The sequence below is a fragment of the Siphateles boraxobius genome, unplaced genomic scaffold (assembly GCF_051911475.1).
Source record: "Siphateles boraxobius isolate OS27281-9 unplaced genomic scaffold, OSU_SipBor_1 127, whole genome shotgun sequence".
Lineage (NCBI taxonomy): Eukaryota > Metazoa > Chordata > Actinopteri > Cypriniformes > Leuciscidae > Siphateles > Siphateles boraxobius.
Window position 1 is genome coordinate 210,001 of NW_027508730.1, and position 22,500 is coordinate 232,500.

Consider the following 22,500-nt stretch of genomic DNA (forward strand, 5'->3'; position numbering starts at 1 on the left):
CACTGACCCCCACACTGACCCCCACACTGACACTCACACTGACACTCACACTGACACTCACACTGACCCCCACACTGGCCCTCACACTGACACTCACACTGACCCCCACACTGACCCCCACACTGACCCCCACACTGACCCCCACACTGACCCCCACACTGACACTCACACAAACACTCACACTCACACTGACACTCACACTGAAACTCACACTGACACTCACACTAACACTCACACTGACACTCACACTGACACTCATACTAACACTCACACTGACACTCACACTGACACTCACACAAACACTCACACACACACTCACACTGACACTCACACTCACACTGACACTCACACAAACACTCACTCACACTGACACTCAAATTGACACTCACACAAACACTCACACTGACACTCACACAAACACTCACACAAACACTCACACTGACACTGACACTCACACTGACACTCACACTGACACTCACACTGCCCCCCACACTGACACTCACACTAACACTCACACTGACACTCACACTGACACTCACACTAACACTCACACTGACACTCACACTGACACTCACACTGACACTCACACAAACACTCACACAAACACTCACAATGACACTCATACTCACACTGACACTCACACTGACACTCACACAAACACTCACTCACACTGACACTCAAACTGACACTCACACTAACACTCACACTGACACTCACACTGACACTCACACAAACACTCACACAAACACTCACAGTGACACTCACACTCACACTGACACTCACACTGACACTCACACAAACACTCACACTCACACTCACACTGACACTACACTACACTGACACTCACACTCACACTCACACTCACACTACACTGACACTTACACTAACACTAACACTCACACAAATCTCACACTGACACTCACACTGACACTCACACTGACACTCACACTGACACTCACACTGACGCCCACACTGACACTCACACTGACACTCACACCGACACTAACACTCACACAAACACTCACACTGACACTCACACTGACCCCCACACTGACACTGACACTCACACTGACACTCACATTGACCCCCACACTGACCACCACACTGACACTCACACTGACCCCCACACTGACAATGACACTCACACTGACACTCACACTGACCCCCACACTGACACTGACCCCCACACTGACACTCACACTGACCCCCACACTGACAATGACACTCACACTGACACTCACACTGACCCCCACACTGACACTGACCCCCACACTGACACTCACACTGACACTCACACTGACACTCACATTGCCCCCCACACTGACACTCACACTGACACTCACACTAACACTCACACAAACACTCACACTCACACTCACACTGACACTACACTCACACTCACACTGACACTCACACAAACACTCACACAAACACTCACGCTCACACTGACACTCACACTGACACTCACACTGACACTCACACTGCCCCCCACACTGACACTCACACTGACACTCACACTAACACTAACACTCACACAAACACTCACACTCACACTCACACTGACACTACACTGACACTGACACTCACACTAACACTAACACTCACACAAACACTCACACAAACACTCACACTCACACTCACACTACTCTGACACTCACACTAACACTAACACTCACACAAATCTCACACTGACACTCACACTGACACTCACACTGACACTCACACTGACACTCACACTGACACTAACACTCACACAAACACTCACACAAACACTCACATTGACACTCACACTGACCCCCACACTGACCCCCACACTGACACTGACACTCACACTGACACTCACACTGACCCCCACACTGACGCCCACACTGACACTCACACTGACCCCCACACTGACACTCACACTCACACTGACACTCACACTCACACTCACACTCACACTGACCCCCACACTGACACTCACACTGACACTGACACTCACACTCACACAAACACTCACACTGACACTCATAGTGACCCCCACACTGACCCCCACACTGACACTCACACTTACACTCACACTGACACTCACACTGACACTCACACTGACCCCCATACTGACACTCACACTGACCCCCACACTAACACTCACACTGACACTCACACTCACACTGACACTAACACTCACACAAACACTCACACAAACACTCACACTGACACTCACACTGACCCCCACACTGACCCCCACACTGACACTCACACTGACCCCCACACTGACACTGACACTCACACTGACACTCACACTGACCCCCACACTGACGCCCACACTGACACTCACACTGACCCCCACACTGACACTCACACTGACACTGACACTCACACTCACACTCACACAAACACTCACACTGACACTCATACTGACCCCCACACTGACCCCCACACTGACACTCACACTGACACTGACACTCACACTCACACTCACACAAACACTCACACTGACACTCATACTGACCCCCACACTGACCCCCACACTGACACTCACACTCACACTCACACTCACACTCACACTCACACAAACACTCACACTCACACTGACACTCACACTGACACTCACACACAAAAAAAACACACAATCACATCAAAACTCACACATTTCAGATCGGATCCAAACTATAAACCATGTACAATTAAAAACTCAGTTCTCTAAATGCTTTGAACAGCGCTCTCTAGTTCATTTATGCATTGCATTTGGCAGACGCTTTTATCCAAAGCGACTTACATTCCATTTCAAGGTACACATTTACATTCTTAACATTACTTGCTTTCCCTGGGAATCGAACCCATGACCCTGACGTTGCAAGCGCCAATGCTCTCCTATTTGAGCTACAGGAAAGCCACACATTCAGCTTCTGGAGGACCTCGTTCCTGCAGACCTCAGATCCGACCCAGTTTATATATAGAGTCTGAGCTGCGGGAGCGCTGGCCTCCAGGAGCCGGACCTGACGGATCAGGCGAGCTCATCTTACCTGTGACGGACAGATCCGTGGTCCTCCTCACCACAAAACTCCCAAACTGTAATTCACAGGTGTAATTCCCAATGTCGTCTTCACGCACGTCTCTGATGGAGAGCACATCTGCCTTCCTGACGACGCTCGGTCTCCACTGTTTCGCCCGGCATTCCTGCATCCAAAACAGATCCGTGTTTAATGCAGCTGGGATCTCATTTCGCTGGAATGGCACATTAATGAATTGTCTTCAAGTGGGCGGCTTTCAATGATGTCTACAGACTGCAGCATTACTGATTTCACACTTGACAATGTTGTGACAACAGCTAGAATTTCATCTTGAATTGTTGCCTTGGCAACGCCTGCCAAAATGCATGTCAATCATTTATTTAACACCTATTATTTTCCATGTAGATGAGCAGATGAGCTCGTTATTAAAGCAGTGAACCATGAGAAACGATGCATGAACCGTGGTGCAGTTAAGCAGTGTTAATCTCAGCTATGATTTAACTGACAAAGATTAAGTTTTTTTTTTAATTGTCGAAGACACAATTCATCGATTTTAATGAAAACATACCACTTTTGTGTGATGAGATACACAATAACACTATAAGATATTAAAAATATTTTTAGAAGAAGAAGGAAATGATTCAAGAACTGCAAACGAGACAACTTTGCAAGCAGGTCAAATATCTCAGTGTATATATAGCCACACTTTAAAGACTGATATAAACCAGTGATTAATTTAAAGAACCAGATCAAATGAGTCATTTGTTGGAGAATCAGACAGTTTTATCAGTGGGTCCATCGCTTGCTCTCTCTCTCAGTGCCGGATCCTTTGATGCTAACTAAATCCAGTCATGTTTCCTGCAGGAATGTCCACAGCGATCATCTGTCTTTGATTCAGTTTAGCCGGAAACTAAAGTGCGGCAGACGTTTAATTTGACACGCGCCTACTTCAGATGAATTAGAGCTAGTGTAATCTCACGGCTGGCAGAAACTGACCAACTCGCACAACTTTTCTCCACAGTTTCTCTGTCTCATCTTCTGCCTCAGGACTTCAGGATTGATGAAAGGTCTGTTTTCTGCATAATAGCTTCTATTTCCAACTCTGAACGAAAACGGTAAAAGTGTGTTTTTGGTGAGATGGAGATGAAGATGATGGGATGGAAACAAAATAAAGACTATTGTACCGTACCTTGTACCAGATGATCTCTGGGTCTTTCCCGGATTGTGTGTAGTCATCTATATCAGGACAGAGGATGTCTTTGCTCTTACTCAACTCGGCCTTCTCAAAGTACCTCATCTTGGAGTTGTAACAGAGACCCGAGTTGTTCTCGGCCACCGTGAGCGACATCGACACTTTCATACAATATGTGGAGTTCCTGCAAAACACACAAAACCAAAACGATCAACAAGCTTCACACTATACACACACAGACAAAGGGAATCAAATGTTCGCTCTTTCAGGTTGATCAGCAGGAGAGAGGAATCTCACAGGAATCCCCTTAATCGTTGAAATGAGTCTTTACGGGACTAATGCAGTAAACGCTCAGTTAAAAGGGTCGGTCGTGTTTTCACATCATTCTCAGCGATTGTTTCTTTGATTGTCTTCGGTACCGGACATCTAAGATCAGCAGAAATGAGAGCAGAGAACCAGCAAGCCATTTCTCAGGTTTGTTGAATGATGCTCTCAGCGGACGCCTCTTACTGCCACAATTGAATTTATTGGAAAACAACTCCCTGAACAGAAGAAACAACACTATGCGAAACGGAGAGAAGTGCTGACTCGAAGAGTGAACGGAGACTATGAGGACCCAGAGAATGAAAACTACAGCTTAACATCCCTCCACAACATGTTATCCACACTTCCGGCTTTAAAACAGGGTCTTATTATTAGTCTGTGGTTTGATTCTCTGGTGAAATAATACAACACTGTTCCTGCAACACTAAACAAACTAACCTTTTTATACAGGACATCAGAAGACAGGCGTCTACAAATGATTAATGAACTGTGAATGTGGTCAGTCTCATGCAGGAGGCCGGGGCCCATCAGAGGCCTCAGCATGACTTAAAGCAATTTAAATTAAGATATATTTAAATAAACTTAATTAGAATGAAAAACCAAATGCAATCAAGGTGTGAACTGGATGAAAAGACACACGCAGCAGCAAAGAGCCTGTTTACACCTGGTCATTTCATGCATTTTTACTGATAGCTATCTGATTTGTTAAAATGGTTCCATTCACACTTGCCCACATAAATATGTCTCCGCAAAATTAATATAAATCTGATCTTCAATTACCGCATTCTCGTCAGCGAAAGCAATCATCAGCTAATTTCAAGATAAAAGACATTTAGCATCAGCAGGGGTAAGATCAGTTTTTTTAACGAAGATGATTAACACTTCTCCAGTTTCATCTGGAATGCCCTCAGACAACCTCCTGAAGTGGTGTGAGCGATCCGTCTTTTTCTATAGCTATCCGATCAGAGAAAAGCATGAAGTGACCGCGTGTAGACAGGCCTAAAGCCCGGCCCATGCTGTTAAAGCCCGGCTCATGCTGTTAGGTGTGCTGTCAGCTTGAGTAGAGCATTTTTATGAGGCGGAGATGCAAATTCAACATGACGTGATATTATCAGACATATGGACACACCTGTGCAAATGAGTCCCCTCGAGTCTAGTGCTGTTAAATATTCTGACTGGCTCTGATACGGGAAAAACTATAGTGTCTGAGAACGGATGAGTGATGGATGGACAACACAGAGACTTTATCCGCAACACCTCTCTAAACATCTCTGTGTGTGTCTGTGTGTGTGTGTGTGTGTGTGTGTATAAACCCAGACGCTGAACTCTAAACCCAAACGCTGAACTCTAAACCCAAGCGCTGAACTATAAACCCAAACGCTGAACTCTAAACCCATACGCTGAACTATAAACGTCCCGGGTTACGTATGTAACCCTAGTTCCCCGAAGGGACGGACGCTGCGTGAAATCGCAGTGGGAACGCCCTCAGCGTGACGCGTCTGAAGCATGAATGAAATCAGTCAATGGAGAGAATGAGCGTACGGCGAGTGACGTCATCGACCAGGAAGCTATAAATATCCCCTGAGTACACAACACGCCAGCTTAAAAGTTACTGAAGCAGCGACCCAAGGGGATGCCGAGAGTATGGCAGGACACGCAGCGTCCGTCCCTTCGGGGAACTAGGGTTACATACGTAACCCGGGACGTTCCCCTTCAGGGACTACCGCTGCGTGAAATCGCAGTGGGAACGCAATACCCACATCCCCATACGACCAAATCCCCGTCGTGTGTCATTAGGAGACACAAACCGACGAGAGAACCTGAGCCCCGGGAGTGGAGCTAAGATCGAGGGAATAAAATCTAACGAAAGTGTGCGGTGAGGACCAGCCTGCCGCATCACAAACGTCCTGAAGAGAAGCTCCTGAAAGAAGAGCTGTAGAAGCAGCCATACTCCGGGTGGAATGAGCCCTTACAGCCAAAGTGAAGGCTTATGGGCCGAACCATAAGCAAGTGGGATGGCCTCGACCACCCACTTGCTCATCCTTTTTCTAGATGCAGGACACCCTTTCTTAGGTGACCCAAACAGACGAACATTTGTTCCGATCTCCTCCACAGGGCAGCTCTGTGGACGTAAGCATCAAAACCCAAACTGGGCACAGCAAATTAATTTTCTCCTGGTCTGACGTCAGAAAAGGCGGAGGACAGAAAACCTGCAGAACTATAGGTCTAACTGAAACAGTTGGAACCTTAGGAACATAACCTGGTCTCGGAAAGAGAAAGGCCTTAACCAACCAGGAGCAAATTCCAGGCACGAGGGAGCCACCGAAAGTGCTTGAATATCTCCAATTCTTTTTAGAGATGAGATAGCGAGAAGAAGGATAGTCTTTAGAGTAAGAAACTTTTCCGAAACTTCCTCGATGGGCTCGAAAGGAGAAGGGAGAGACCTTCTAAGATGACGGCCAGATCCCAAGCTGGTACCCTTGTGCGAACTGCAGGCCTCAGCCTCAAGGTGACACGAAGGAAGCGAGACATAAGCGGGTGTTTCCCGAGGGAACCTCCACTTGAAGGGGTGTGGTAAGCAGCTAAGGCCGCCACATACACCTTCAGTGTGGAGTGGGATAACCCTGGGGAGAGACGGTCCTGCAGGAAATCCAGGACTGTACCAACCGGGCAGTTAACTGGGTCCTGCTGGCGCTCTCCACACCAAGAGGTGAAAAGTTTCCACCTCGCGGCATATAACTTCCTCGTGGAGGGAGCTCTGGATCGGAGGATGGTCTCAACGACCTCAGCCGAGAGACCAGAATCTATGAGCTGGGCCCCCTCAGAGGCCAAGCCCACAGCCTCCATAACTCTAGACGGGGGTGAAGGATCGACCCACTCGCCTGAGAGAGCAGATCTCTCCTGATCGGTATCTCTAGGGGAGAGCCGTTGAGGAGAGACACTAGGTCCGCAAACCATACCCGGGCCGACCAGAACGGGGCTATTAGCAGGAGACTGAGCCCGTCCCGGCGAACCCTCTCCAGAACTCCTGGGAGCAGAGCGATCGGGGGAAAAGCGTACAAGCGTGACCTCGGCCACGGATGTACCATCGCATCCAACCCCAGCGGGGCTGGATGGCTGAGAGAGAACCACAGCGGGCAGTGTGATATTTCTCGAGAAGCAAATAGGTCTACCTCGGCAAGACCGAAATGTTTCCATAGGAGTTCCACCACCTCGGGGTGAAGACTCCATTCCCCGGGCCTCGGCCCCTGTCTTAACAGGATGTCTGCGCCCTGATTTAAATACCCCGGGAGATAAAAGCTCTCAGAGAAAGAATTTTCCCCTGGGACCATAGAAGGATCTGACGTGCCAGTTTGTAAAGCGGGCGAGAACGCAAACCCCCCTGATGGTTGATATAAGAAACCACCGATGTGTTGTCTGTCTGGACAAGAACATGGTGGCCCCTTAGGTCTGGGAGGAAGTGTTTCAGAGCCTGAAACACCGCCAACATCTCTAGGCAGTTTAAGTGCCACAGACGATGATGGTCCTCCCACAGACCCTGAGCCCACCCGTGAGAGAGGCATCTGTCATTAGCATAACGCGACGACAAGGAGCTCCTAACACAGGGCCTTGGGACAGAAACCAAGGATCTTTCCACATGATCAGGGCGTGATGACACCGTCGCAAACTCACGATCATGCGAAGCGGATTTCCCCTCGGGGAGAATCCCTTGGTCCTGAGCCACCACTGTAACAGTCTCATGTGCAAGAGGCCAAGAGGTATCACGTTGGACGCAGCTGCCATGAGACCTAGCAGTCTCTGGAACTGTTTTACAGTGGATGACTGGCCTAGCTTGACCTGATCTACTGCAGCGAGAATCAAAGCAATACGAGCAGGTGACAATCGTGCCTGCATCGTCGTTGAATCCCACACTACACCTAGAAAAGTGGTTCTCTGTAATGGAGAAAGAACACTCTTTTTGGCGTTGAGCCTCAGCCCCAGTCACTTGATATGAGCAAGAACGACATCTCGGTGCCGAACCGCCTGTTGTTCCGATTGAGCTAGAATCAAGCAATCGTCTATATAGTACAGAAAGCGGATGCCCTGTAACCTCAGCGGGGCTATAGCAGCATCCGTACACTTCGTGAATGTTCGGGGTGACAGTGCTAGGCCGAACGGAAGAACCCGATATTGGTACGCTTCGCCCCCGAAAGCGAACCTCAGGAACTTCCTGTGTTGAGGGAGGATAGATACATGGAAGTAAACGTCCTTTAGATCTATCATGACAAGCCAGTCCTCGGATCTGATTTGAACATCCCCAGTGACAGACACAGCGCCCTGTAACGTACTGGCAGGGAACAGCTGGTCTGGGCACTCCACAACCCTCCTCGGAGGGGGCGAGCGTCCCTCGGGAAATCGCTCGCCGAGTCTCTCTACGCCCTGTGAAGGCAGGGTTAGTAGAGCAGACCACTGAGGGCATCGGAAAAGACAGGGCACCGTGTTCTTGTGCAGTGAACTCAGGTCTTTCACGATAGGGACCACCCTCAGAACCCTGACGTTCAGCACGTCAGGGTTTTTTTTTTTTTTTTTCGATGAAGTAGTATCCTAACTCCCTGCTGGGTGGGGGACCCATTCCGCCAGGAACTCTACTAAGGGAACCAGCCTCTCGAGGCTGGCCTCCGGATGAACATCCCGAGTGACAGACACAGCGCCCTGTAACATACTGGCAGGAAACAGCTGGTCTGAGCACTCCACAACCCTCCTTGGAGGGGGCGAGCGTCCCTCGGGAAATCGCTCGCCGAGTCTCTCTACGCCCTGTATAGGCAGCGAGTCTCTCTACGCCCTGTATAGACAGGGTTAGTAGAACAGACCCCTGAGGGCATCGAGAAAGACAGGGCACCGTGTTTTTGTGCGGTGAACTCAAGTTTTTCCCGATGGGGACCACCCTCAGAGTCCTGACGTTCAGCCCGTCAGGACTTTTTCGACGCGGCCTTTCTGGCGACAATGACTGTCCTCAGATCAGTCCTGCCCCGAGAAGGCCGCGCCGGAGAGCACCCCGCCTCGTCCCTCCAGTTTCTCTGCAGGGGGGCACGAGACGTGACACTCCGCTTCTGCTGTGCTCTTTTTGAAGACGAACTCGACGAAAGACTTTGCTCTGGTTGAACATTCTGCGTGACAGACACAGTGCCCTGTAACGGCGCACCGGCAGGGAACGACTGGTCTGAACACACTAGAACCCTCCTTAGAGGCGGCGAGCGTCCCTCGGGAAAGCACTCGCCAGACCCTTCTACGCCCTGTTTCGGCAGGGTTAGTAGGACGGGCCCCTGAGGGCGCCGGGAGAGACAGGGCACCCTTAAGGGAGGTGAACGCAAGTCTCTCTCGGCGGGGACCCCCCTCAGATTTCCTTTGAGCAGGTCGGCCTGAAAAGCCTGCATAAAAGTCATCGTATGCAAACATGCAGCCGCCTGCCGAGCCACCGAGTAAGCCTTCCCCACCAGCACAGAGGTATATATATTTATTTATTTATTTTTTTTTTGGTGGAAGAGCCGGTGCTTTAAGTGAAGACGATGAAGCAGGAGAGAGATAGCTCGCAAGCGTCTCCTCCGCCTACAGTATCGTCACATAACCAGCAGATTTAGCACCAACAATGTTACCATAAGCATTGGACTGATTTGTGTAAATTCTGCTTGAAACCGGTCTAACCCAGGTCTTTGAAACCTCAGCATGAAGATCTGGGAAGAACGGTAAGCACCGGCTAGAAGGTTGAGGTCGTGCAGACAGAAATCTATCATCTAGATTGCTTTTAATTCTAGAAACCTGTCTATCAGCTGGCCACTCGATACTGTTATTTTTTTTATTATTATTTTTTTTTAGCTTTTCAACAGCCCGAGATAATACATCCATCAAACCTTCTTCATTTGCAGTATAATGTGATAAACTAGTTTTCTCTGATAATAAACTTTCGACATCCAGCTCCTCAGAACTGGAAAATCTCAATTCAACATCATCATGTGCCTCCACCCGGGCAGAAGTAACCGCCGCAGCGCGTGCTTCCAGAGCCGGGTGAGAGGCACTAGATCTCGTCGGAGATAGCTGAGATAGGGCGGAGCCCGTCTCAACGTCGCCCAGCGAGATCCATCTGCGAGCCCCAAGACAAGCGCCGCCGCTCTGCCTCAACAGAAGCGGGACCCGAGCCTCGGGGAGCTCGCAGCAAATCACTCTCCTCGAAGAGCGATCGCCGCGAGCGCAGAGTTCTCAAGGGAAAACGCTCGCAATGCTGACAGTCGACTCCCTCGAGAGCCGACTGGGCATTGCTGCACTCCCAAACAAGCCACACTTAGCTCGTGTGAATCCCCACCCGTGATGTGCCGAGTACAGGGGGGAACACACTTCTTATACTGCTCGCTCATATTGGTTTTTTTATATAAAATATATATAGTGAAAACTCCTGAAAAAACAGACAAACACAATCGACAGATTCACAGAGCTGCTGAAGTAACTAAAAGCTGGCGTGTTGTGTACTCAGGGGATATTTATAGCTTCCTGGTCGATGACGTCACTCGCCGTACGCTCATTCTCTCCATTGACTGATTTCATTCATGCTTCAGACGCGTCACGCTGAGGGCGTTCCCACTGCGATTTCACGCAGCGGTAGTCCCTGAAGGGGAACCCAGACGCTGAACTCTAAACCCAAACGCTGAACTATAAACCCAGATGCTGAACTCTAAACCCAAACGCTGAATTATAAACCCAGATGCTGAACTATAAACCCAAGCGCTGAACTATAAACCCAAATGCTGAACTCTAAACCCATACGCTGAACTTTAAACCCAAACGCTGAACTATAAACCCAGACGCTGAACTATAAACCCAAACGCTGAACTATAAACCCAGACGCTGAACTATAAACCCAAACGCTGAACTATAAACCCAAACGCTGAACTATAAACCCAGACGCTGAACTCTAAACCCAAACGCTGAACTATAAACCCAGATGCTGAACTATAAACCCAAACGCTGAACTATAAACCCAAACGCTGAACTATAAACCCAAACGCTGAACTATAAACCCAAATTCTGAACTATAAACCCATACGCTGAACTATAAACCCAAACGCTGAACTATAAACCCAAACGCTGAACTCTAAACCCAAACGCTGAACTATAAACCCAAACGCTGAACTATAAACCCAAACGCTGAACTCTAAACCCAAACGCTGAACTATAAACCCAAACGCTGAACTATAAACCCAGACGCTGAACTATAAACCCAAACGCTGAACTATAAACCCAGACGCTGAACTATAAACCCAGGTGCTGAACTATAAACCCAAACGCTGAACTATAAACCCAGACGCTTAACTATAAACCCAGATGCTTAACTATAAACCCAAACGCTGAACTATAAACCCAAACGCTGAACTATAAACCCAAACTTGTCATGAGGCTTGTTCGACTTTTATGACATCTAAGTACCGCGAGAGTGATTCATAAGAATACGAGCCGTCTGCTCTCTAATCGCTCTCGCGGTACTTTGATGTCATTCACCGATCGGTCTGTGCAGCGGCGGTTCAAGTCGAACAAGCCTATAGTCATGTTTTGTCTTGTCATGTGATTCCCTGATTGTCATGTGGTCCTGCCATGTGTCTCGTCATTTGTTAATCGTCAGATCATTGTTCACAGGTGTTCCTTGTCTTGTAATTAGTCTATGTATTTAAGCCCTAATGTTTGCCATTGTGTCTTTGTCTTGTATTGAATGTTTGTCCAGGTTCTTGTTCTGAGTTTTATGCCTTGCCATGCCTTTGTTTTATGTTTGATTATGTTTTGTAGTAAAGTTGCATTTGGGTTCTCAACCTGCTTGCCTCCAATTAATTCATTTGTAACAAATACGTAATGTAAGAAACAACTGCACTGTACATTAACCTGTCTCTATAATGCACATTTATACTGTCTAATTATGCCTCTTGATAATTTTGCACATTCTTCCTCTTTATGCTTCTTGCACTGTTATGGTCAATAGACACATCTGGTTAGATGGTCACTGCACTTCATTGGCTCTGTACTTGTATTCTGCACAATGACAATAACGATGTTCTAATGTAAATCTAATCTAATGTGTCTCACTAGCAGAAAGATGAAATAGAATTTTTATACCATTACACGTAGATTAGATGACACAGATAATATATTTACCCATAGTCTGAAGCTCATTTGAACATAAGGTATAATTTTCAGTGAATCCACAAAAAATTGGGTCAGTTTATAATTCATTGTTGGAAATATTAAGGACCTTGGAGGAGAATTTATCACGGTTAATTAGCGGGATGAAGGCAGCTGTTACGTGGGAATAGGGAATCTAGCATTGGTTAAATCTTTCATTTTCCCTCAGAACACCTGCGGATTGCATTGATATTGTGAGCGTTTCCCTCTTCCAACATGGTGTCCTGACCAGGTGTGGAGCAACAAGAGATGTACTTTTAGCTCCATCAATGCCACATTCAGCAGCTTTCACATCTGTAATGCAGCATGCAGTTCATTTCTCTGCTAAAACAGATAGAACTGAGCATTCTTGGGGAAATATTGATGAGATTCTCCAGCGCCAGATATCATAAGCGCTGTCGCGTGACTGACGTCTGAAGATCTGCTGAAGCCAGTTGGTGTTCGCTACAGCATCTCTTTAAATCAGCATTTTATGAGTGCTGTGTTATTTATGACCCGAGGAAGGTCAGGCTCTGCTGGGAATGGAGCAGACACACTTCGGACCGACGCATAACTCATGTATCCCAGTGCCGAGGCTGATTAACATGAGCTGGAGCCAGTGTTTACCCATAATGCCTCATTCTGGGCCCGTGTCCTTCCGCTCTCAGCGATTCAGTGTGAAATTAGAGCCGGTTCTCTCTCTATAATGCCACGTTACACAATCACTTCAACACTTGCTTCTCTGTCTCGCTTTCTAATGCTTGTTGCTGATTTTTCAACTTCATTAAAAGTGTATATGTTCAGATGACTGTTTACACTAATGCACTGTATAAATTCGACTGTCTCAATAAACTGTCTCTTTTTACTGATAATAAATGAATCTGATGGTGCCAGATACAGATGAGTGCAGCTCTACACAGCGTATGAACACAACTACACCAACACAGAACTGTTCACGGATCAAATACACACACACACACACACACACACACACACACACACACACACACACACACACACACACACACACACACACACACACACACACACACACACACATGATTTCAACTGAAAATGAGAGAGTTCAACTAAATATTAGATATTAAAATTGATATCGTAGCGGAGAGAGGGATTCTTAGCAAATCACCACTTATGGTCTGTTCCTGACTGATATATATATATATATATATATATATATATATATATATAGAGTGCAGGTCTGCTGGAGGGGAATGAGGTAATATGCTTGTCTTGTGAATGACAGGATCAGATGAACACGTTTCTCCTGAAGTATAGTTTAAGCTCCACTGAATTTCTCCTTCATCATTCGCTACAGTGTTTCGCTTCGGATCAAAGGGTATTTTAGTTCAGAGAGAGACTCCAACATCTTCTTTCCTAATGAGGGAACTAATGAGCCATTGTCGGGGAACAGCCTTTACCTGCGAGGTTAATGACGTATTACAGCACGTGATGAACGGCCTTTCCCTGTTTCCGGTGGATTGAACTCAGTGAACACACACATGCTGTTCTCAAACAACATCCACACGAAGAACCAACGCTTGAGTCTGTCATTGAGTTTAGAGACGTGACCTGAATCAGAAACCTCATTATTGAACCTACAATAAAAGAATAGCATCAGAAAAAGTGGAATGAAAGTATCTTCATCTTCCTCATCATCGTCATCATGTTCTTTTCTCACAGCTGTTATTTGTCTAGATGAGTGTCTGTATTAAGACACCAGACATTCTCTCTGAGGGCGGATGGATGAGGTCTTGTTGATTGAGTTTGTGCTGATCCTGATTACTGTAAATGACCATCAGCACAAATCCTCCCAAACCAGCACAATATACAAAAACAGATTTCAATAAGAGCGAGACCACAATTTTAGAAAACACAGTGTGTTTTAACAGCTTACAGTAAAAGTTCTCAATCTTTGGATTCACCTTCAATCCTTCATATTTCAAACCTGAATCAGCTGCGTATTCCCGATATTAGTGGATATGAGTGGTTCTGAACTCTGGTTCACGAGGTGGACTTTCCGGCAGAGTTCAGCTCCAAACTTTCTTAAATTCTCTAGTGATCGTGAAGACCTTGATTAGCTCGTTTGTTCAGGGTTGGATTTGAACTGCATCGGCTTGTTGTCTGAATTCAAAGCGAATAGCTTCATTCACTGTATTGTTGTCTCATCTAATCAATGAATGTGATTTATGACATCAGTAATATTCCCTTTCGAGGGAACTCGAACTGCATCGATGACGACACTTTGGGAATGCCTTAGCGTAACCCATCTGAAGTATGAATGAAACTAATCCAATCCTGATTGGTGCTGCATCATGACGTAACATGTGACGACATACATGGAAGCTACACAACAGGGTTAGCTTTTTGCTCTTCAGCAAGCACTCTGTGTCAAACTGTCTGTCCTATTTGGTGTTGTTTGTCCCGTAAGAACTTCAAATAAAGGTCTGCATTGCAAAATAGAATCTATAGTGGCTCGGATCTCGCGTTTGCCGAGGCAGCGCGTAGATTATGGGTCTACTCTGCAACAAAGATTCTGTGTGTGTGCGAGGCATGCAGAGTCAGCTCCTGAGGGTTCTGACAGTATTCACTGAGAAATATCTTGATGCATACATCAGCTGTCGGATGTTTCAGCCTCGCACCTGTTGACTTTCTTCTCGAGGGATAAAAGCCAAATATATTGTAACGGCTCTAATCTCGCATTTGCAGAGGCAGCTTGTAGATTACGAGACCGTATAAATATATATTAAAACAGTATTGTCTGGTGATTATGGCTGCATTTAATTCTAAGAAATTAAAATGATGGAATATTATCTGACTTTAAGAAGTTAGATATTTTAGTTCAGCCTACTATTCAGTATGTTTCACTTATCCAGTGTTTATGGCTGCATTTAATTCTGAGGAATTAAATGATGAGCAGCGAATGCACGCTGCTCTGTCTGCCCCACAGACTTGCGGCCAGTCAGTGTTCCGTCCGCACTTCGAAAATCGAAAATAGCAGGGCTATCCCCCCCGTGGAGGTATGAGCGAGATTTGCTCCTCCGCGCAGCCCTCAGGAACTCGATGTTTGTATCCAGCGTCAAGTGAGCTTTAGGACACATCGGTTATCAGCGAATGGTTACCAGGCGGTGTTTGCATCCGCTCATCGGAAACTGTTTTCGATTATTCCCTGCCGATCCTCCGCTTCAGGGTGTCGAGAACGGAACCTGAAAGAGATTCCCCTCTGGGGAGCCCTCACGAAATCAATGTCAGAATCCCACTGACAAATGCACTTCGAGACACATAGGTTTCCAGCGAATGCACACTGCTCTGTCTGCCCCACAGGCTTGCGGCCAGGCAGCGTTCGCGTCCGCACATCGAGAATCGTTTCGACCAAACCCTGCCGGAGAGCCCCTTCAAGGGATCGGGAACGAATCTCGAACAATACCTGAAATCAGTCTTGGTTCCCTTAGTAGAATATTTCAAAGCATGGCAAGACCTGCAGGGACAATTGTCTCCTGCCGGATCGAGTCCATCCTGGCCACGGTGACCAGGATTAAGCTAGGCCAAGCCATCACTGTAAAACTGTGAGTGTTAGGGTTAATGGCAACAGCGTCCAACATCATTCCATTCAGCGTGCTGCACATGAGGGCCAGGCAGGGCTCGTTGTGGAATAGTGGGTACTCGTTCCCCAAAGTGTCGTCATCAACGCAGTCTTGTTCCATTCTCAGGGAACAGAGGTTACAGCCGTAACCCAAGAAGTTTTCTGGTCAGATGAGGAGGCTGTGAGAAGATCTGATGCTGACTGATGAGTGCACTGCAGTGTGTGAAGATACACATGAGGATCAGCTTCAGGTAATCCTTTTACCCAAGATCACACACACACACACACACACACACACACACACACACACACACACACACACACACACACACATGTACCTCAGCACACAGGAGTAATGTCCCCCGTCCTGTAGTTCGGTGGGCCTGAACCAGATAGAGTCCTCCTCTTTGCTCATGCGAACCCCGTCGAAGGAGATGGGCTCCTCGAAGTCCCCGTGGCCGGTGCTCTTGTACCACATCAGACTGAGTCCAGCGCTCTGGGCGTGTGTGTAGTTCGCACGGATGTATCCATAAAATAAAGCACATTTAATCCTCACAGGCTCCCCAAGCAGAACTTTGTATTTCAGGTAGTCCACAGACCAATCCGTACAGCCGTCCACTGCGGAGAGAGAGAACAGAGAACAGAGATCAGAGACGAGAGACACTCACACACCCTCACACTCACACACACATGCACACTCACAAACAAACGTTACTGGACGTGTGTGTGACTTGAAATGAAACTGTACAGGGATGTTCAGCATTCACAGCAAACATACAGATCAGAAACACTGGACTGAAAAACGGGTCATTGACAATCGCTGCAATTTTTAGAAACCCTGCTGTGTCAACAGCATCTGTGACATGTTGGGGATTTACACAGAAAACACTTCAGGCTCATCAGTCAGTCAGAATTACATGTACAGTAAAGCACTGCAGCATGAGCTTCTCCGGGGTTCAACGGACTGTGGGAAACCACAGGAGAAGAACCGGAGAAGAACCGGAAGAACGGGATGCAGAAACTCATCCGCAGAACATGAGCAGCTGTTCATCACTGACAAACAGTCCAAGTGACAGTTCAGCTCAAAACACACACATTTATACTGAAGAACTGATGTAAGACCTTGAATAAATCTGCAGGCCTGCTATTAAACCCGCTGGAACTACACACACTTACAACAGCATTTCAAAACACACTGAGTCAGCAAACAATGCTCTGTGGAAACTGGAGGCCTGGAGGCCCATCACATGGAGATGAGTTATAAACTCTAGACAGTCCACAACGTCTCACACAATAGTAGTTTGTCGCTTAAAGCAGATTGTGTGTTATTTTTAATGTTATCAGGACTGGTGTAAATGTCCAGCATCTCTCCTCTTTTCTCCCAGGGTTAGTGTGTGTGAAACAGCTGTTGAAAACAGATGCTGAGAGGAGACAGGCCCAGATAATTGTGTCTCCCTCAATGTTTGATTTACTAAAGAAACAACACACGAGCTAATTAACACTGAGGAAGCGTGTCACATTATTTATCCCTCGCTTTCTCTCTCTCTCTCTCTCTCTCTCTCTCTCTCTCTCTCTCTCTCTCTCTCTGCCAAATCCCAGAAATAAAAGACGACGACTGTTTCCCACACTGAGGAAGTCAGAGCTGCGTGTGAAGGACAGTGGACACGTCTCAGTGTATAGAGTGTATGTGAGTGAGTGAATGAGTGTGTGTGTGTGTGTGTGTGTGTGTGTGTGTGTGTGTGTGTGTGTGTGTGTGTGTGTGTGTGTGTGTGTGTGCGTGTTTAACATCACATGACTTTGTGTTTCTCCTCTAAACATCATTTTGAAGGATCTAATGAAGCATCAGCAATGGGTTCAGGACCTGAGGGCTGGATTCACAGCAATCCACTGAAGAATTTTTCTCAATGCAGTTCTTAAGATAAATTCTGACACTGGTTTTACACCAGATGCGACAGAAGCAAACAGAAGCTATTATAATCTGCTGTGGAGGAGGAGGAGGAGGACGAGGAAGAGGTGGAGAACGAGGAGGAGCACGAGGAAGAGGTGGAGAATGAGGAGGAGGATGAGGAAGAGGTGGAGAACGAGGAGGAGGAAGAGTGTGGAGAACAAGGAGGAGGAGGAAGAGGAAGATGTGGAGAATGAGGAGGAGCACGAGGAAGAGGTGGAGAATGAGGAGGAGGACGAGGAAGAGGAGGAGGAGGAAGAGGTGGAGAACGAGGAGGAGGAGGACGAGGAGGAGGTGGAGAACGAGGAGGAGGAGGAGGAAGAGCGTGGAGAACGAGGAGGAGGACGAGGAAGAGGTGGAGAACGAGGAGGAGCACGAGGAAGAGGTATAGAATGAGGAGGAGGACGAGGAAGAGGTGGAGAATGAGGAGGAGGACGAGGAAGAGTGTGGAGAATGAGGAGGAGGAGGAGGAAGTGGTGGAGAACGAGGAGGAGGAGGAGAACGAGGAGGAAGAGGGGGAGAACGAGGAGGAGGACGAGGAAGAGGTATAGAATGAGGACGAGGACGAGGAAGAGGTGGCGAATGAGGAGGAGGACGAGGAAGAGTGTGGAGAATGAGGAAGAGGAGGAGGAAGAGGTGGAGAACGAGGAGGAGGAGGAGGAGGAAGAGGGGGAGAACGAGGAGGAGGACGAGGAAGAGGTGGAGAACGAGGAGGAGCACGAGGAAGAGTGTGGAGAACGAGGACGAGGAAGAGGTGGAGAACAGGAGGAGCACGAGAAGAGTGTGGAGAACGAGGATGAGGACGAGGAAGAGGTGGAGAACGAGGAGGAGGAGGAGGAAGAGTGTGGAGAACAAGGAGGAGGAGCACGACGAAGAGTGTGGTGAACGAGGAGGAGGAGGAGAAGAGGTGGAGAACAAGGAGGAGCACGAGGAAGAGTGTGGAGAAACGAGGATGAGGACGAGGAAGAGGTGGAGAACGAGGATGAGGACGAGGAAGAAGGTGGAGAGCGAGGAGGAGCACGAGGAGAGGTGGAGAACGAGGAGGAGGAGGAAGAGTGTGGAGAGGCTGTATCTGCTTTAGGGTTTTCCCTTCGCCTGCAGAGACGACAGTGTGTGTGTGTGTGTGTGTGTGTGTTTGTGTGTGTGTGTGTGTGTGTGTGTGTGTCTCAGACCCGACATGAAGACGTGAAGCTGAAGCAGAATCAATCTCTCTCACTGACCTGAACTCCTCTGAGTGACTGTAACATGATTTTCATTTAGAGTATTTTACTGTAACCTTTTGGGCTTTGCAGTTGGGTCACTGTATTTTCACAGTCTGCAAGTGGTGAATATACAGACATTCTAATCTATATATTACTTTAAAAAAAGGCAGATGGTATAAATATGTGTGTGTGATGATGCGCATGCGCGTGCGGTTTGTGTTTGTGTTTGGAGCTCCGTCGAATTGATTCATTAATCCTTGATTTTCTTCTTTTCAACTTTGCGAATCTCGGCTACTAGCCTTTAGTCCGCTAGCATTTCACGCGTGGCCTCGCGCCTACCGACCGTCTATTTTACACCCTTTCACTGAAAGGGATACAGGTTATATCCAGCATTTCAGTCCTAAATTAGTAGTGATATTGGTAGTATCACTACTAATTTACTGTTCATCTGTTATAATGGCGAACATATCGGATGTGTGTCTAACGTTACCTCTGAGTGCAGGTGAGGACACATTCGAGCTTATTTCGGTACGATTGGAGCTGGAATCGGTGGAGAAACAGATCCGTGGTCTGCTGGAGAAACAAGCCGAGCTGCGGGATCGGCGATCAGCGCTTGAAACGTCACGCGCCGATACTCATAAGTCAGTGGTTAGTAACTTTTTGACTCCGACTTCGTCTACTCCGTGCGTTTCTCTGCCCAGGAGGACGCGATCATCTCTGGCATCATTCACTCCGGCACCGACACAACACCATGGACCCTGGGTGATCCCACAGCGAAAGATACGAGCCAGGACCAGAGCAAGAACCTCACCGCCCCTCCCGGTCTTCGAGATCTCCACCCGGAACCGCTTCTCCCCCCTTCGCGAGTTGGAACGCGACGACGCCGTGATCATCGGCAGTTCCATGGTCCGTCATGTCCGCGCTACCTCAGGTAAGGGTACGGTGCGCACTCACTGCTTTCCTGGTGCTCGTGTTCTTGATGTCGCCGGACAGGTTCCTGAGATCCTGAACGGTGACGAGCGCGTCGGAGCTGTGGTGCTGCACACGGGAGTGAACGACATCAGGCTGCGGCAGACAGAGGTTCTGAAGAAGGACTACAAGAGCCTGATCGAGACGGTACGCAGCACAGCGCCTGAGGCAACGATCATCGTGTCTGGACCGCTTCCCACGTACCGACAAGGACAGGAAAGGTTCAGTAGATTATTTGCACTAAATGAATGGTTAATGTCATGGTGTAATGAACAGAAACTGCTCTTTGTAAATAATTGGAATCTGTTCTGGGAGCGACCTAGGCTCTACCGTGCTGATGGCCTGCACCCCAGCAGAATCGGAGCGGCTGTTCTGTCGGACAACATCTCCAAGACGTTACACACCATATGACTAGAAAATCAAAGTCCAAATCACAGTCTTTGCTCTGCCAAATTAATTGATATAAGTAGTGTAGAACATTATATAGAAACTGTGTCTATTCCTCGTTTAGTGAGGCCATATAATAAATCTACTGTAGGATCTAGGAAAAATCTTATTGTAATTAAACCTGAAAATCTAAATATCAGTGAACAAAAACAATTTCTAAAACTAGGTCTTCTAAACATTAGATCGCTCACACCTAAGGCGGTTATTGTAAATGAAATGGTCACAGATAATAGCTTCGATGTACTTTGCCTTACTGAAACCTGGCTTAAACCAAATGAGTATTTCGGTCTAAATGAGTCTAGTCCACCGGGATACTGTTATAAGCATGAGCCCCGTCTGATCGGTCGTGGCGGCGGTGTTGCAACAATCTATAGAGATATTCTTAATGTTACTCAGGAAACAGGTCACAGGTTTAATTCGTTTGAAGTACTTGTACTAAATATTACGCTCTTAGATGTAAGAAAGAAATCCCTATTATCTCTAGCCTTGGCTACTGTATATAGACCTCCAGGGCCCTATGCTGATTTCCTAAAAGAGTTTGCAGAGTTTCTCTCAGATCTATTGGTCAATACCGATAAAGCAATAATTGTTGGAGATTTTAACATACACGTAGATAACACAAATGATGCGTTAGGGACTGCGTTTACAGATTTATTAAACTCTTTTGGGGTCAAGCAAAACGTCAGTGGTCCCACTCATCGTCTAAATCATACAGTAGACTTAATTATATCATATGGAACCAATCCAACTGATATAGATATTATACCGCAAAGTGACGATCTCACTGATCATCACATGGTAACTTGTATAATACGTACTGCTGAAATTTGTCATGTTGCGCCACGTTATAGACCAGGCAGAACAATCGTTCCAACCACTATAGATAGATTCTCAAATAGCTTACCTGATCTATCTCAGCTGCTCAGTGCACCCAAACAAACAGATGAACTAGAGGAAATGACTAGCAGTTTGAGCACCATTTTCTCTAGTACATTAGATATTGTTGCACCAATTAGATCAAAAAAGGTTAGAGAGAAAACTAAAGCACCTTGGTACAACAGTGCTACGCATGTTATCAAGAGAGAAACTCGTAACTTAGAGCGTAAATGGGAACAAACTAATTTAGAGGTCTTTAGAATCGCGTGGAAAGACAGTATGTCACGTTATAAAAAGGCTCTAAAAGCAGCCAGGGCTGAGCATCTCCACAAACTAATAGAAAATAACCAAATTAATCCAAGGTTTTTATTTAACACCGTGGCTAGACTAACAAATATACAGACATCACCAGAGCAAAATATTCCGTTACAGTATAGTAGTAATGATTTTATGAACTACTTTAATGAGAAAATAGAAAGCATCCGTAACACAATTGTAAATGTACACTCTTTTATGGTGTCTTATGATTCAGCCTAAATTATCGCCCCTCTGGAACAACTACACCCCACTAAACTACTGAAAGAAGTGTTACCTGTAGTGGAAGAGCCTCTTCTCAATATTATTAACTCGTCTTTATTTTTAGGTCATGTTCCAAAAATATTCAAGCTGGCAGTAATACAACCTCTCATTAAGAAACCGCAATTAGATCCAAATAACCTAGCAAATTACAGACCCATCTCAAATCTTCCATTTATGTCTAAAATACTAGAAAA

The 22,500-nt window shown here is 46.9% G+C and overlaps 1 protein-coding gene across 3 annotated transcripts in view; it reads right to left on the reverse strand.

The window, feature by feature from the left end:
• Nucleotides 1-22,500, reverse strand: part of il1rapl1b (interleukin 1 receptor accessory protein-like 1b) — a 293,382-nt gene that overhangs the window by 152,378 nt on the left and 118,504 nt on the right. For all 3 annotated transcript variants that reach the window (XM_077225167.1, XM_077225166.1, XM_077225168.1), the window contains 3 exons: nucleotides 16,627-16,906; nucleotides 4,183-4,369; nucleotides 3,006-3,159 (listed from right to left, as the gene is read on the reverse strand). In XM_077225167.1, the coding sequence (XP_077081282.1) occupies nucleotides 3,006-3,159; nucleotides 4,183-4,369; nucleotides 16,627-16,906 (621 nt within the window). The remainder of the gene's footprint in view (nucleotides 1-3,005; nucleotides 3,160-4,182; nucleotides 4,370-16,626; nucleotides 16,907-22,500) is intronic.